Source organism: Chiloscyllium plagiosum, chromosome 18 (genome assembly GCF_004010195.1).
Source record: "Chiloscyllium plagiosum isolate BGI_BamShark_2017 chromosome 18, ASM401019v2, whole genome shotgun sequence".
NCBI lineage: Eukaryota > Metazoa > Chordata > Chondrichthyes > Orectolobiformes > Hemiscylliidae > Chiloscyllium > Chiloscyllium plagiosum.
The window spans coordinates 24,680,737-24,694,181 of NC_057727.1; the positions used below are offsets into that span (position 1 = coordinate 24,680,737).

Below are 13,445 nucleotides of genomic sequence, written 5' to 3' on the forward strand. Positions count from 1 at the left end.
TGGAATATCAAGGGAAGTCACTCACCAATTAAGAGGAAGAAGGTACTCTTGAGTCTTAGAAAGGAGAAGATGGATATTGCTTTATTACAGGAGACACATTTGGATGACAAGGAGCATCTGAAATTACAGCAGATTGGCTTTGACCGAGTTTATTTTTCATCATTTAATACCAGAAGTAGGGGAGTGGCTATATTGGTTCGGAAAAATCTCTCATTTAAATTGTTGGAATGTGTTGAAGACACATATGGGAGGTTTGTAATTTTTAAAGCCTTGATAAATGGGGAAGAATATGGCATTTTAAATGTTTATTGTCCCCCAGCTCATCCTCTTAAATTCTTGGTAGATGCTTTTTCTAAACTGATAAGTCTCTAGTCTCGGCACATCATTATAGGGGGAGATTTTAACTGCCTCATGGACCCCACAGTAGACAGGTTGCCTAAAGGTCCCTCGATACCCTCTGCACAAACTAAACAGTTATTGGGTCTGTGTGGGGAATTAGGGTTGGTGGATGTCTGGAGGTCTACAGGTAGGGATTTCACATTTTTCTCCAATCTGCATAGATGCCACACGAGGATTGATTTTTTTTTTCTGACTCCCTGCGGTAACCCTGGATCTGGTGGCATCCTGTACGATTGGTAATATTGCCATCTCTGATCATGTTCCAGTGTACCTCATGGTTAAAATTAAGGATGTTACAGTGGATTCAAGGTACTGGCGAATGGACCCCTTTATTCTCATGGACAGTAAGTTTGTGCAGTATTTCTCTAGGGAATTTCGGGCATTCCTAGACATCAACATAGGCTCGGTTGATAGCTCATCTGTTCTCTGGGAAACTGCCAAAGCTTATGCCAGCGGGTTAGTTATTTCATATTCCAACAGTAAGAAGCGGCAGAAGGGTGAGTAGCAGCGTCTCCTTGAAGCACGGTTGAAGGCAGCCGAGAAGGCCTATTTTGACAGACCCTCGTTGGTCAAACTACAGAGGATTACGGCACTGCGGTCTGCACTAAATTCCGTGCTCACACAGACGGCAAAGAAGAAGCTGGCTTTTGCAAAGCAAAGGTTATAAGAGCAGGTGACAAGCCAGGCAAATACTTAGCATACCTTGCCAGAAAGAGAAGTGCCCCACAAACCATTACAACAATTAGGGAAGGGTCTGGGAACCTAACATGTGATTCTAAAAAGATTAATGTGGCGTTCCAGAGATTCTACTCTAAGTTATATCAGTCTGCGAATTGTGAGGAGGGATTAGGCCAAAATGGAATCCTTTTTTAGAGATCTGAAGCTCCAGGGTGTGACTCCCGAACATCAGTCCTTTCTCAATGCCCCATTATCAGAGCAAGAAATGCAGGAAGCTGTGAGGCAGCTTCAGAGTGGAAAGGCGCCCGATCCTGATGGACTTCCCAGTGAATTCTATAAGGAATTTATAAGTATACTGTCAGGCCCAATGCTGAATATGTTTAATGATTCATACAGTCATGTTTGTCTCCCACCATCTCTGAGATTGGCCAATATTTTACTTATCCTTAAAAAAGGGAAGGATCCGAAAGACTGTGCTTCATACAGGCCCATCTCACTCTTAAAGAGGATCAGATAGGCTTCATAAAGGGTTGCAGATCCTCCAATAACGTTAGGAGGCTGCTTAACGTAATTCAAGCATGCCAACAGCAGTCAATACAGGGATTGGTGATTTCTTTAGATGCAGAGAAGGCATTTGACCGAGTTGAGTGGCTGTACCTTTTCTATACTCTAGACCGGTTTGGTCTGGGCGNNNNGTCATTATCAACGGGGTACGATCAAGCAATTTTAATATTTCTGGGGCAGCTGGCATGGCTGTCCCCTTTCACCATTACTTTTTACATTGGTGATTGAACCGTTGGCAGAGGCTATTTATGGGGATCTCAATATATCAGCTCCAGAAGCGGGGTCAAAATTACATAAGATCTCGCTGTATGCAGATGATGTTCTAATTTTCTTGACAAATCCAGCAGTTTCAGTGCCTTGCCTGATACAATGCATTCACACGTTTGGTGCTTTTTCAGGGTATAAGATTAACTTTGCTAAATCAGCGGCTATGCCTATGGGTGGTCTTACGAAAGAGTTGGCTGTTGAGAGTGACTATAGATTCCCATTTGGGTGGTCATGGGGGTTTTGTGTATTTGGGTATATTCATTACTCCAATTCTGGATTGGCTGTTCAAAGCCAATTTTACTCAATTATTTGAAAATAATTAAACAAGATCTCCAAAGATGGGAGGCACTTCCAGTCTCATGGTTGGGTCGGATAGTGCTTATTAAGATGAATATTCTCCCTCGTTTGCTATACCCTATTCGGATGCTCCCCCTGATTTTCAATAAACAAACACTCAAGAGACTGAACAGTTGGTTCAGCTCCTTTATCTGGCACTATACACGGCCCCTCATTAAATTAGCCAAACTGCAGTTGCTTCACAGATTGCGGGGGAGTAGACCTTCCGGACATTAAAAATTACCAATTAAGCTCGCTTTTGACCTATATAAGTGATTGGGTTTGTGGGGACCCTCTTTCAATATGGCTATATATTGAAGTCTCCCAGGCAAGGTGCCCCCTTACCAGTTTGCTGCTTTTGGATAAAGTGAGGACAGTTAGGGAATATTGCCATAACCCAATAGTCATCAATACTGTTAAAGCATGGAGGGCAATTTGGCAGAGGGAAGGTAATATTGGCAAAATATCTTTGTTTACACCTTTAGTGGGTATGTCAAGTTTTCAGGAGAAAGTGAGGACTGCAGATGCTGGAGATCAGAGCTGAAAATGTGTTGCTGGAAAAAGCGCAGCAGGTCAGGCAGCATCCAAGGAACAGGAGAATCGACGTTTCGGGCATGAGCCTGAAGAAGGACTCATGCCCGAAACGACAATTCTCCTGTCCCTTGGATGCTGCCTGACCTGCTGCGCTTTTCCAGCAACACATTTTCAGCTTTAAACTAGTCCCACCACCTGTATTTGGCCCACATCCCTCCAAATGTTTCTTGTTCATCTATTTATCTAAATATCTTTTAAATGTTGTACCCACATCCACCACTTCCTGAGCAATGAAGACAAGCAAGTTAAATGCCTATTTATTGACTGTACCGGTATGTGATGCAAACTTCAAAGGATTATGTACCTGAACACCTAGATTTCTTCGTTCTACAACACTACCCATGGCTTTACTTTTAATTGTATAAGTACTGCTCTTGTTTGTTTTACCAAAATACAATACCTCGCATTTATCCAAATTAAACTCCATCTGCTACTTTTCAGCCCATTGATCTAATTGATCAAGATCTCTTCGTAATCTGAGATAACCTTCTTCACTGTCCACTTACCACCAATTTTGGTGTCATCTGCAAACTTACTGAATTTTAGGTGTAGGGTTGGAGAAGGACCCTATTTCGCTCCTTTTGGGCCTACCCATTGTATTTCCTACAGATTTGCATAAGGAAAAACTTTTCAATATTCTTACATTCTATGCAAGGAAGAATATCTTGCTAGGTTGGATATCAGAAAACCCCCCAGGCCTGTCGGGTTGGCGGAAGATTGTTATGGAGCATATTCCCCTGGATTTTCTCACAAATATGGTACACCACAAAACTGAGAATTTTTACAAGACATGGCAACCCTTTTTGAAATACCTGGACACAGATTTATCTGCCACATTAACAAGGGCTTTTATATAGCCATAATGATTGTGTTTCATGAGTCCAATATCCAGGGAGGTGGAACTGTTAATGTATGAGTGTTTTGTTTGGCTAGGCTGAGTTATTACTATTTATTTGTTTGTTGTTAGGTATTTATTTAGTTAGTTAAATAGCTAGTTTAGGTTTTTTTAAAATTTTATACTTCTCTATATATGTTTATACATTCGCATAGGAGGGTGGGTTGGGGAATTCTTTTTATTATTTGGGTTTAATTTTGTACTGTTTTTATACTGTTTTGAATTGCATTGTTTTGTATTTGTTGTAATATTTAAAAATCTACTTTTTCTAAATAAAAATATTTTATAAAAAAACAAAAAAAAAGGCTGTGCATACCATAACAAAATAGGGAGCATTTCCCCCATCTATCCATTATCGTCAAAAAGTTACAAATGTATGCAATTTTACTGAGATACACTTAAGGTATATTTAAAATGATTCCTTTCACTGCAACATATGTAGGTTCTGAAGTCATGGTATGATGGTGAACAAATGTGGTTGGTCTTCAGTCATAGTGTGGAGCTGCCAGTTACTAAAGAAATACTGTTAAAACTTAGCTCTTATGTGATGACACTTCATATATGGGACAACAAGGATAAAGTGAGCTCCAAGGCAAAGTTTGATCGGCCCAAGGCTTTACGTCTTTTCATGGAGAGCAAAAATATGGGTGAGTAGGAGGCTGTGAGATGTTCTCCTGTTTGAACATGTCCAACAACTAATTAATGAAAGAACTGCGGATGCTGGAAATCAAGCCAAAGCAGAAATTGCTGGAAAAACTCAGCATGTCCAGCAGCATCTGTGGTGAGAAAGCAGAATTAATGTTTTGGGTCCAGTGACCCTCCTTCAGAACTACAACTAAACGTTAATTCTGCTTTCACTCCTTAGGTACTGCCAGATCTGCTTAGTTTGTCCAGCAATTTCTGTTTTGTTTCTAATGTATAATTATCTGTTTTTAATGGGAGACCACATTTGACAAAAAACTTAAATCATTGAATACAAAAAAATGTAATTTGCTTTAATGTTATCATTAATAGAGCTAATGTTAATATGTGAATGCTATAATTAATATGTGCTGGATCTAGTAGTCCATTTTAATTTCTAAATACCTGAACTTGCATGATTCTAGTGAGGTGGTTGGATTTACAAAAAGAAATAGACTGGATCTTAACACTGTCAAAGATAAAATATTTTTTGTTAGCTAATGTTCCATTGCAATTAACAAAATGGGTGAAAAATAACTTTGGTTGTCCAGTAGATAGGCTCAGCAATATATTTTGCTTTAAAGTGAAAATTGTTTCTTAGCTGTGCCTTCAAAGTAATCACAAAATCGAGGGCTAAGAATTCACTCGAAAATATCAGTTAGATTTTGCATTTCTCATTTACTCTCCTTACATGGAAAACAAAATTCTGTTTCATATCCTAATAAAAAATTTGTCAGGGCAAGAATTGTGTCATAAGGTGTATGGTAAATGAACAAGGCACTCATTATCACAACACCACAATAATGATAACTGATTAATCTTTCTTTTGGCAGATGAAGAAAAACATTTGGTTCAGGAGCAGTTAAAACTGTTAAAAGACAGTCCTCTCTTGACAACCTATAAAGAAACGCATGATATACACCCTGAAGATCTCTCTCAAAAGCTTGGAGAAGGTAAGAATCAGATGATAGTGTCATGGTTGATGCTGGATGGTGTACTTAAACGAAATGAAAGGGCTCGGAAAGCCCAGCATCTATCAAAATATCCCTTTAGGCCATGGAAATAGCAAGGCTTTTTTTTAAAGGTAGGATTATGGTGTTTTTCTTTTGCAACTCAATGAACTGTTAGGTAACATTTCATTTTCCTTTTCTTAAAAAAAAATAGATTTTCAGTATGTAAGTTAGCTTGCTCAGCTTGAAGGTTTGTTTTCAAATGTTTTGTCACCATGCTAGGTAACATCATCAGTGAATGTCTCTGGTGAAGCACTTAAAGAAATAAGTCAATTTTACATAGGATCTCTTGTGACCACAGGATAGCTCAAAGTAGTTTGCACCATATGGAATACTTTTGACATGTTGTCACTACTTTATTGTAGGGAAATACAACAGACAAAAGACACATACTAAGACCCCATGACAGCAATGATTTTGATGACCGAATAGTCTGTTTTATTGGTGGTGAATGAGTGCTAGTTTGCTAGAGCACCAGGAGATTAGATAAGATTAAATTCCTGGAAACAGGCCCTTTAGCCCAACAAGTCCACGTCAACCCTCCAAAGAGTATCCCACCCACACCCATTTCCCTCTGACTAATGCACCTAACACTATGGGCAATTTAGCATGGCCAGTTCACTTGACCTGCACATCTTTGGATTGTGGGAGAAAACCAGACCACCCGGAGGAAACCCACGTAGATTAGGGGAGAATGTGCAAACTCCACACAGACCGTTACCCAAGGCTAGAACTGAATCTGGGACCCTGTTGCTGTGAGGCAGCAGTGCTAACCACTGAGACACTGTGTCGCCCTGTTCTTTCGATAAGTGCCATAGGATTTTACATATTTACCTAAGAGGGAAGAATTTGTTACAATTTATCTCTTACATTTCTGGTCAGCCAAATAGCCATACAGGAAATGAGTGGTAGACCATAACTGGATACTCTTGGGGATGGTTCCTAGTAAACAGGAGAAAGAGGAAGCCAGCAATTTGAATGGATGTGAGAGATGGAGGTGTCAGCTACAATTGCAATGTGGGCTGGCTGGTACTTGAAGATTGGGAAATGGATGACATCTGCTGGAGGCGAAAAGCGAGGACATCAGAGTCAAGAGGGGACCAGGCAGTTCTCGTGGCAGTGGGAAGAGGGAGGCTGCAATTGTTCGAGGAGTGGCTTCAAGATGCTGGGAGGAGCACTACAAAATATTTTGGCCTACAATATAAAATGCCGTTAATTTGTCAAGCCAGTAGCTCTTACTTCCCATTCTCTATCAAGCTGCTTAAGCCCATATAAATAAACCAATAAATTGAACAGTGTGTCCCCTTTTAAATATATCAACTGCACCTTCCTCCTCTCCATGACAGAATACATGGACGCCATGAAATACACTGCTGTGAAAATGGATAGGTTGATTTTTGTGTTGCACTTAAAATTTTTAACTCTACCCACCGTGGAGAGATTACCATCAAGGCAAATAAGTCTGTTTATTAAAAACTCAAAGTTTGAGCATTCAAGAGGAAGTGCCTCACATTTTGCTGGTTATACCCTACATTTGGTATTTCAAACCTTTTCAAGCTTAAGGATAGTTTTAACGATTGAGATTTCGAGTTGATATTGGAGACAAAAGAAAATCTCATAACCAATGTTATTAAAGGATTCTGGAAAGTAGATTTTGGTAGTTATAAACTACATTGGCAAAGTTAGGATTAATTGAAAATGAACAAACACAATTACCACCTAATTTAAAATACATATTGCATTTTTTGATCATTCATGGGTTGTGGGCATTACTGGTTTGGTGAGCATTTAAAGTTTATCCTTAATTGTGCAGAGGGCAGTTAAGACTCAACAATATTGCTGTGGGTCTGGAGTTACAAGTACACCAGATTAGGTAAGGTTGGCAGATATCTTTTCTTTAAGAACATTAATGAACTGATGGTTGCTTATGTCAATTGATAGTAAGTTCATAATTCCAAATTTTTATTGAATTCAAATTGCACAATCTACTATGGTGGGATTCAGACACATGTTTCCAGAACATTAGTCTGGGTTTCTGGATTATTAGTCCCCTGCTAATATTCCAATGCCACATTCCTGCATTGCTTAAACATATACAATTCCACAATCATCATCTTTGAATCTTGGGATGAAGTTCAGAAGATGTGGTTTTCTCCTATCCAGAGGGAACAAGAAAGGTGGTGAGAAAGGGAGATATTGGGCAAGTTGATAACAGCAACACTCCTGTACATGCCACACTAGCAATTAAGTGCTGGGTAAGAAGGTCCATGGGCAATTTTCTTGATTTGCCATCAATTAAGTCCTTTAGTACTCAATGGCCACTTAAAAGTCTCAGCTTGTCATCTTCCCAGTCACCTACCTCCCCCTGCAGACAGAAACGGTGGTAGTTAAAGGACATCTTCAGTTAGTCATCATTAGGACCATTGGAAGCACAGATGGCAGGCAAGGGCATGGCGTCTGAAGCCACTCTATTTCCAATATCGCTGACCGTCCCCTCACGTCCCTAGCAATACCCAACCCCCCAAGAAGAACAGTGGCATTCAGCTTCTCACCATTGGATTCCCAGAGGAGTAGGCCTCAACCAGTAGATTTTAGGACCTAGAAGAGAGGCTGGCAACCAGAATCCCCAGTGTTGAAGGCTGTGATAGGGTGAGATACATTCCTTTGCTCGCCCATCAGTGTGATTGTGACTTCTCTGACCAGTGGGAGTGGCATGTTAGTTACCACCTAACATGCTTTCTCCCACACTTAGGTGAAATTTTGCTATTTTGTTTCTAACAAATCTTCTTTCCAATGTCTGTTCCAGGCGCAGTTGCTGACAAAGTTTTTTTTAAAAATCTTCATCTCTGTTACACTAATACACATTCAGAATGGGTACTCTTCCAGAAAAGGAAAATATTGGAATCGGAATACTTTAGCTCCTTATTTGACATTATCTTTCATAGTTTAAAAAGGGACTAGAAAATAAGGACACTAACTTAAGATTGTCAAACCTTTTGGATTGTCCCCTGTTTTCCAGAAATTGGAGGTTAATCTTCAGTACTATTCCAAGCAACTGTGAGAAAAAATTGGGACAGTGAAAAAATTACTTTTCCTTAAAGAAAGGCCTTAAACAATTATGATGATTAGTTAAAAAATATCAGAAAAAGATGGTATATTACTGGGCAGAGTACTTGGAATTGTAAGTTCATGTGATGAAACCTCCAAGGATCTCCAACCAGACCTAATACTGACTTGTAATCTGAAAAGCGATTACACTTAATTGAGAAGCATTTACAGAAATTGTCTAAATGAGAGAGAATTTCTGTAGCTTATATCTTGATTGTCTGCTGCACATTTGGCAAATTTACAGAAACTCTGGACAAGTATGTTTTTCACAGAATGTCCAGCATGAATTGGGAAAACCTCTTCAAACATTCACAGGTTTTGTGTGTGCAAGTGTATAGAGCTCTACTTTTAGTAGCAGAATAATAAATTGTGTTATGTGATATTCTACACCTATTGCTAGAATGTGGTGGAAAGAATCCCTACATTGTGAAATGTGGTGAATCAAGCAATGAGCAAAAGCAATAGGAGATCCATCCATTAGACACCTTATTCTCTCTCTTTCTCTCCATGTTGTGTCTTTGTTGTCTGAGAGTTTCTTATGCCATGAAATCACATCGGGCAAGGCAAGGAGCTAGGGCCCAAAAACTATTTCAACCATCACTGGGATTGAACCTGTTTTGTTGGCATTATTCTGCACCACACAGCAGCTATCAAATCCAGGTGTTGTCATTTTTAAGGCTCTGACACTGTGCCTGGTACGTCATTATGGTAGAGCCAACGTTGCATGGGCTGTCAGAAGATGCTGAGGAAATCATGGTCTGTCATTACTTGTACAGCATTAGGTTAGGAGGACAATCTGGACAGAGACCATTGGATGTGACAGACGATTGTGTAAGAACAAGACATTAGGAGATTGTATGGATGTGGATTGGAGGCCAGAGGAGGGGAGAAATGAGAGGGTGGGCAGGACAGAGACTCAGGATGGCAGTAATCTGGTAGGAGCACTCCTGCTACCCTTCACAAGATGGCATTCAGAGCTGGCTGCAACAGGAGCAGCTGGCATCCCTGCAGATACCCTAAGAAGTGTGCAGAGCTACCAAATTCACACAAAGTTCTGAAAGGATTTAAAGCTAGATAATAATTGCAGCAGGAAACCTGACTTTTCAACCATGAGATTAGAATTCCTGATGCTTTGAGACATTATCATTAAGTAGTGAGGGAAAATATTGACCAAATAAAGTTATTTCAAAGATTTAATACTGTGGTTTGAGGTGACACCTTTTTATCCATCTCAAAATATGCTGGTTAAAAACATTTATGGAACTAAAACCTTTGGTAAAATAATCTGAGTAAAGATTGGCATATTTATAGTGTTGCCTTTCTTACATTGTAAATCCTGAAAAAGATTTCCTTCTCAACCCTTCCCTTGTTACAGAAAACTTGGTTGTGGATTTGGAATACTTAATTTGAGATGTTGTTTTGAACTTCTAAATTTTGAGCTTTTCTTTTTTGGTGAAAGTTGAAGCTCAACATGTAACAGAATTATTGCTAATATTATTTGCTCTGTATTTGCTTTTATTGTCACATTGCAGACCGTATGCTCCAGCTGAGACATTTACCTGTCAGTATTATTTCTGTGTTAGTCTGTGTGTAGAAACCATAGTAGTTTTTTTCCTTATGTCTCCGCATTTTAATATAAGGTGTCTTACTGAACTATTACCTTCTCTAGTACCAGCATGCACCAGGAATCTCCATCAACTGCTTCAAAGCCCAAACATGCTGTTTGGGCATGCGCTGTTAAACTCAATGACCTGCTCTTCCAGTAATTTAAAAATGTAGGACTCCCTACTTTGCTGTCAATTTCCAGTTTTCCACTTGCTGCTAAACCTCAAGATTCCAATTCTTCTTCATATCTTTGAATACTTCTAAAGCCTAGGCTAAGTCCAAGTGCTTCCAAATGTCAGTAATTTCCCCAGTGCAGTAGATCTATGCCCCTCACAGAGAAGTGACAAACCCACATTACAGCTCCATCCAACCCCGCCCTATTAAGTGGTATCAGATATTCAAGGCTCAGCCTGACTGACTGCTTCTTAACCTCAGACTTTTTCTTCCAGATTCCCTCTTTGAGCATTCCCAGATGGCAGCTCTCTCTGCTGATGTTCTAAAAATACTGCCTTCGTTATTCTGATGCCTTCTGGTTCTTTGTATAGCCTCTGTCCTCAGGCCTATACATCCTTCAGCTTTTCTATGACCGCCTGTATCTGGTAGCTGTTGTTAATCATGTTATTTTGAACACTTTTTTTTTAAGTGTATTGATTCTTTTTCCTTCTATTCTTTCATTGATGCTACACAGGTCCTGTCACCTCATCAGACCAAGCCAATCTTGAGCATTTAGAAACTGCCGGTCATGTTCAACAACAACAAAGGTAAACTAGCCATTCACTTTCTTTAAAGGCTATTGTTAAATGTGTATTGGACAATAAAGACACCAAAGACCAATTTCTTTATCCCCATGAAAAAATAATCAAATATTGAAATGAACTTTGTTTGTCTTACAGACAGTTGCACTGTGTTTTACTACCACAGTACTTTGGGCTTGGCTTTAGATGTTTTACACTCACAGGGTGGGATTTGATAGGCCCTATAGGGATCTTGCCCACAGATCATGGAGCCAGTGGGGAACCTCTATTAGTTTCATGAAGGAGGCCCAAAGGTATAAAGTGCCACTATGAGGCCTTCCCTGAGATTCAGGATCCTGATGACACACATTCTGCACAGTGAGAGTAACTGGCCACTCCAAGCTTCTTATTGTTGTCAGTACTTTTGGGACTGGTGTCAATTGCCAACAGTGCATCCACCAAATGAGTGAGTGTGGGATTAGAACCATACGAGAGGTTGGGGTAAAGAAGTCAGAGTCCAGCCAAGAGGTGGTTTCCAGTGACCCTCTTCCCCACTGATTAGTGGTCAGGTACCATGAATGTTGTAAAGTGCCTGATAACAAGGGGCACTACCTGGGAAGCTGGTGGCAACTTGTGGCCTGCAAGAGGCTTGAGAAAGCTGTATGACCTCAGCTAATCAATGAGTTAGTACCGAATTGCAGTATGCTCTGGGATAATTGGTTCATTAGTTAACAGACTGCCACCAGTAGCCAGGAATCCTATGTCAGCACCCTCTGTCCTCCAACTTAATCAGACAAAGATTTACTGCTGCCAGGAGACTGATGCAGCACCTCCCACGATTAGCTGGCACTGACAGCATTGTTCTCACCAAAGATAACTGGATTAAATTATATCGTTACAGTTGAACTGTCAAAATGATGGGCTGACAAACTGTAATTTATGCTCAGAGACTATTAATTGTAAATTGATGTCAGTACTCACTAAGTAACAGGAGGGAGTTTTCAAACAGAGACCATTACCAAAAGACACAAGAACAAACATCAACTATATTCAAAATGTGACATATGTAGTGATTGTAACAAGGTCGGCCAGATAGAACTCATAAAATAGGAGATCTCTGATTGGGGCTGTTAAGTTGGTTCAATCAGGGAGCCCTGGCTGACGGATAAGTACAGATGTGTCAGAGTTTCTGTTCACTCTGAGAGGTGGCTCTGAGGATGCTGGATCAGTGTCAAGGACCCTCCATGTATAAATAAAAGATGACTTGATGATGAGATACGGTCCTCTGTGAGCTATATCAACATAAAGTCTGATGTGTGTTTCTGTACTATAACTGGTACCTGGATATAGATTCTTTATTATTTTCTTAAATTAACTATGTCAAAGTTATTGTGGTTCTGTTCGCCGAGCTGGATGTTTTTGTTGCAAACGTTTCGTCCCCTGGCTAGGCGACATCATCAGTGCTTGGGAGCCTCCTGCGAAGCGCTTCTTTGATGTTTCCTCCGGTGTTTATAGTGGTCTGTCCCTGCCGCTTCCAGTTGTCAGTTTCAGCTGTCCGCTGTAGTGGTTGGTATATTGGGTCCAGGTTGATGTGTTTGTTGATGGAGTTTGTGGATGAATGCTATGCCTCTAGGAATTCCCTGGCTGTTCTCTGTCTGGCTTGCCCTATGATAGTAGTGTTGTCCCAGTCGAATTCATGTTGCTTGTTGTCTGCGTGTGTGGCTACTAAGGATAGCTGGTCATGTCGTTTCGTGGCTACTGGCTTGCCCTATGATAGTAATTTTGTCCCAGTCGAATTCATGTTGCTTGTCTGCATCAACTAGCCACGAAACGACACGACCAGCTATCCTTAGTAGCCACACACGCAGACAACAAGCAACATGAATTCGACTGGGACAACACTACTATCATAGGGCAAGCCAGACAGAGAACAGCCAGGGAATTCTTAGAGGCATGGCATTCATCCACAAACTCCATCAACAAACACATCGACCTGGACCCAATATACCAACCACTACAGCGGACAGCTGAAACTGACAGGGACAGGGAAGCGGCAGGGACAGACCACTATAAACACCGGAGGAAACATCAAAGAAGCGCTTCGCAGGAGGCTCCCAAGCACTGATGATGTCGCCTAGCCAGGGGAAGAAATGCTTGCAACAAAAACTTCCAGCTCGGCGAACAGAACCACAACAACGAGCACCCGAGCTACAAATCTTCGCACAAACTATGTCAAAGTTAGCTTTATGTGATGCTTGGAGGTGTATGCAGAAAAAAATTCTCAGCCTCAATGATTCAAATGATGATTTGAAAAGGCCATTTCACTGAATATGCCTCAGCACCAAAAATCATCATATCCCTTAGATGTCTGGGAAGCATCCAAAGTTCACTTAATGTTTGAGATTAATGTTTTGCTGAATTACAAATATGTACTGATGGTGTGGAGCCTCCGTTGCTGGCTGAATGTATTGGAAATTCGTAGGTGTGTTGTCAAATGCTTATTGCCATTCTGCTAGAGCACTGCCAAAATTATGACTGGAGCTTACTGTAATGGCCAAGCAGTTTCAGAATCAA

General features: G+C 40.5%; 1 protein-coding gene across 1 annotated transcript in view; it reads left to right on the plus strand.

Annotated features, from left to right (window-relative positions):
* cfap92 (cilia and flagella associated protein 92 (putative)) overlaps positions 1 to 13,445 on the plus strand; it is a gene marked incomplete at its 3' end in the record, with an annotated part of 80,342 nt that overhangs the window by 8,186 nt on the left and 58,711 nt on the right. Inside the window, exons 5-7 of the mRNA XM_043708634.1 lie at positions 4,176 to 4,380; positions 5,248 to 5,367; positions 10,826 to 10,898. Of these exons, the coding sequence (XP_043564569.1) occupies positions 4,176 to 4,380; positions 5,248 to 5,367; positions 10,826 to 10,898 (398 nt within the window). The remainder of the gene's footprint in view (positions 1 to 4,175; positions 4,381 to 5,247; positions 5,368 to 10,825; positions 10,899 to 13,445) is intronic.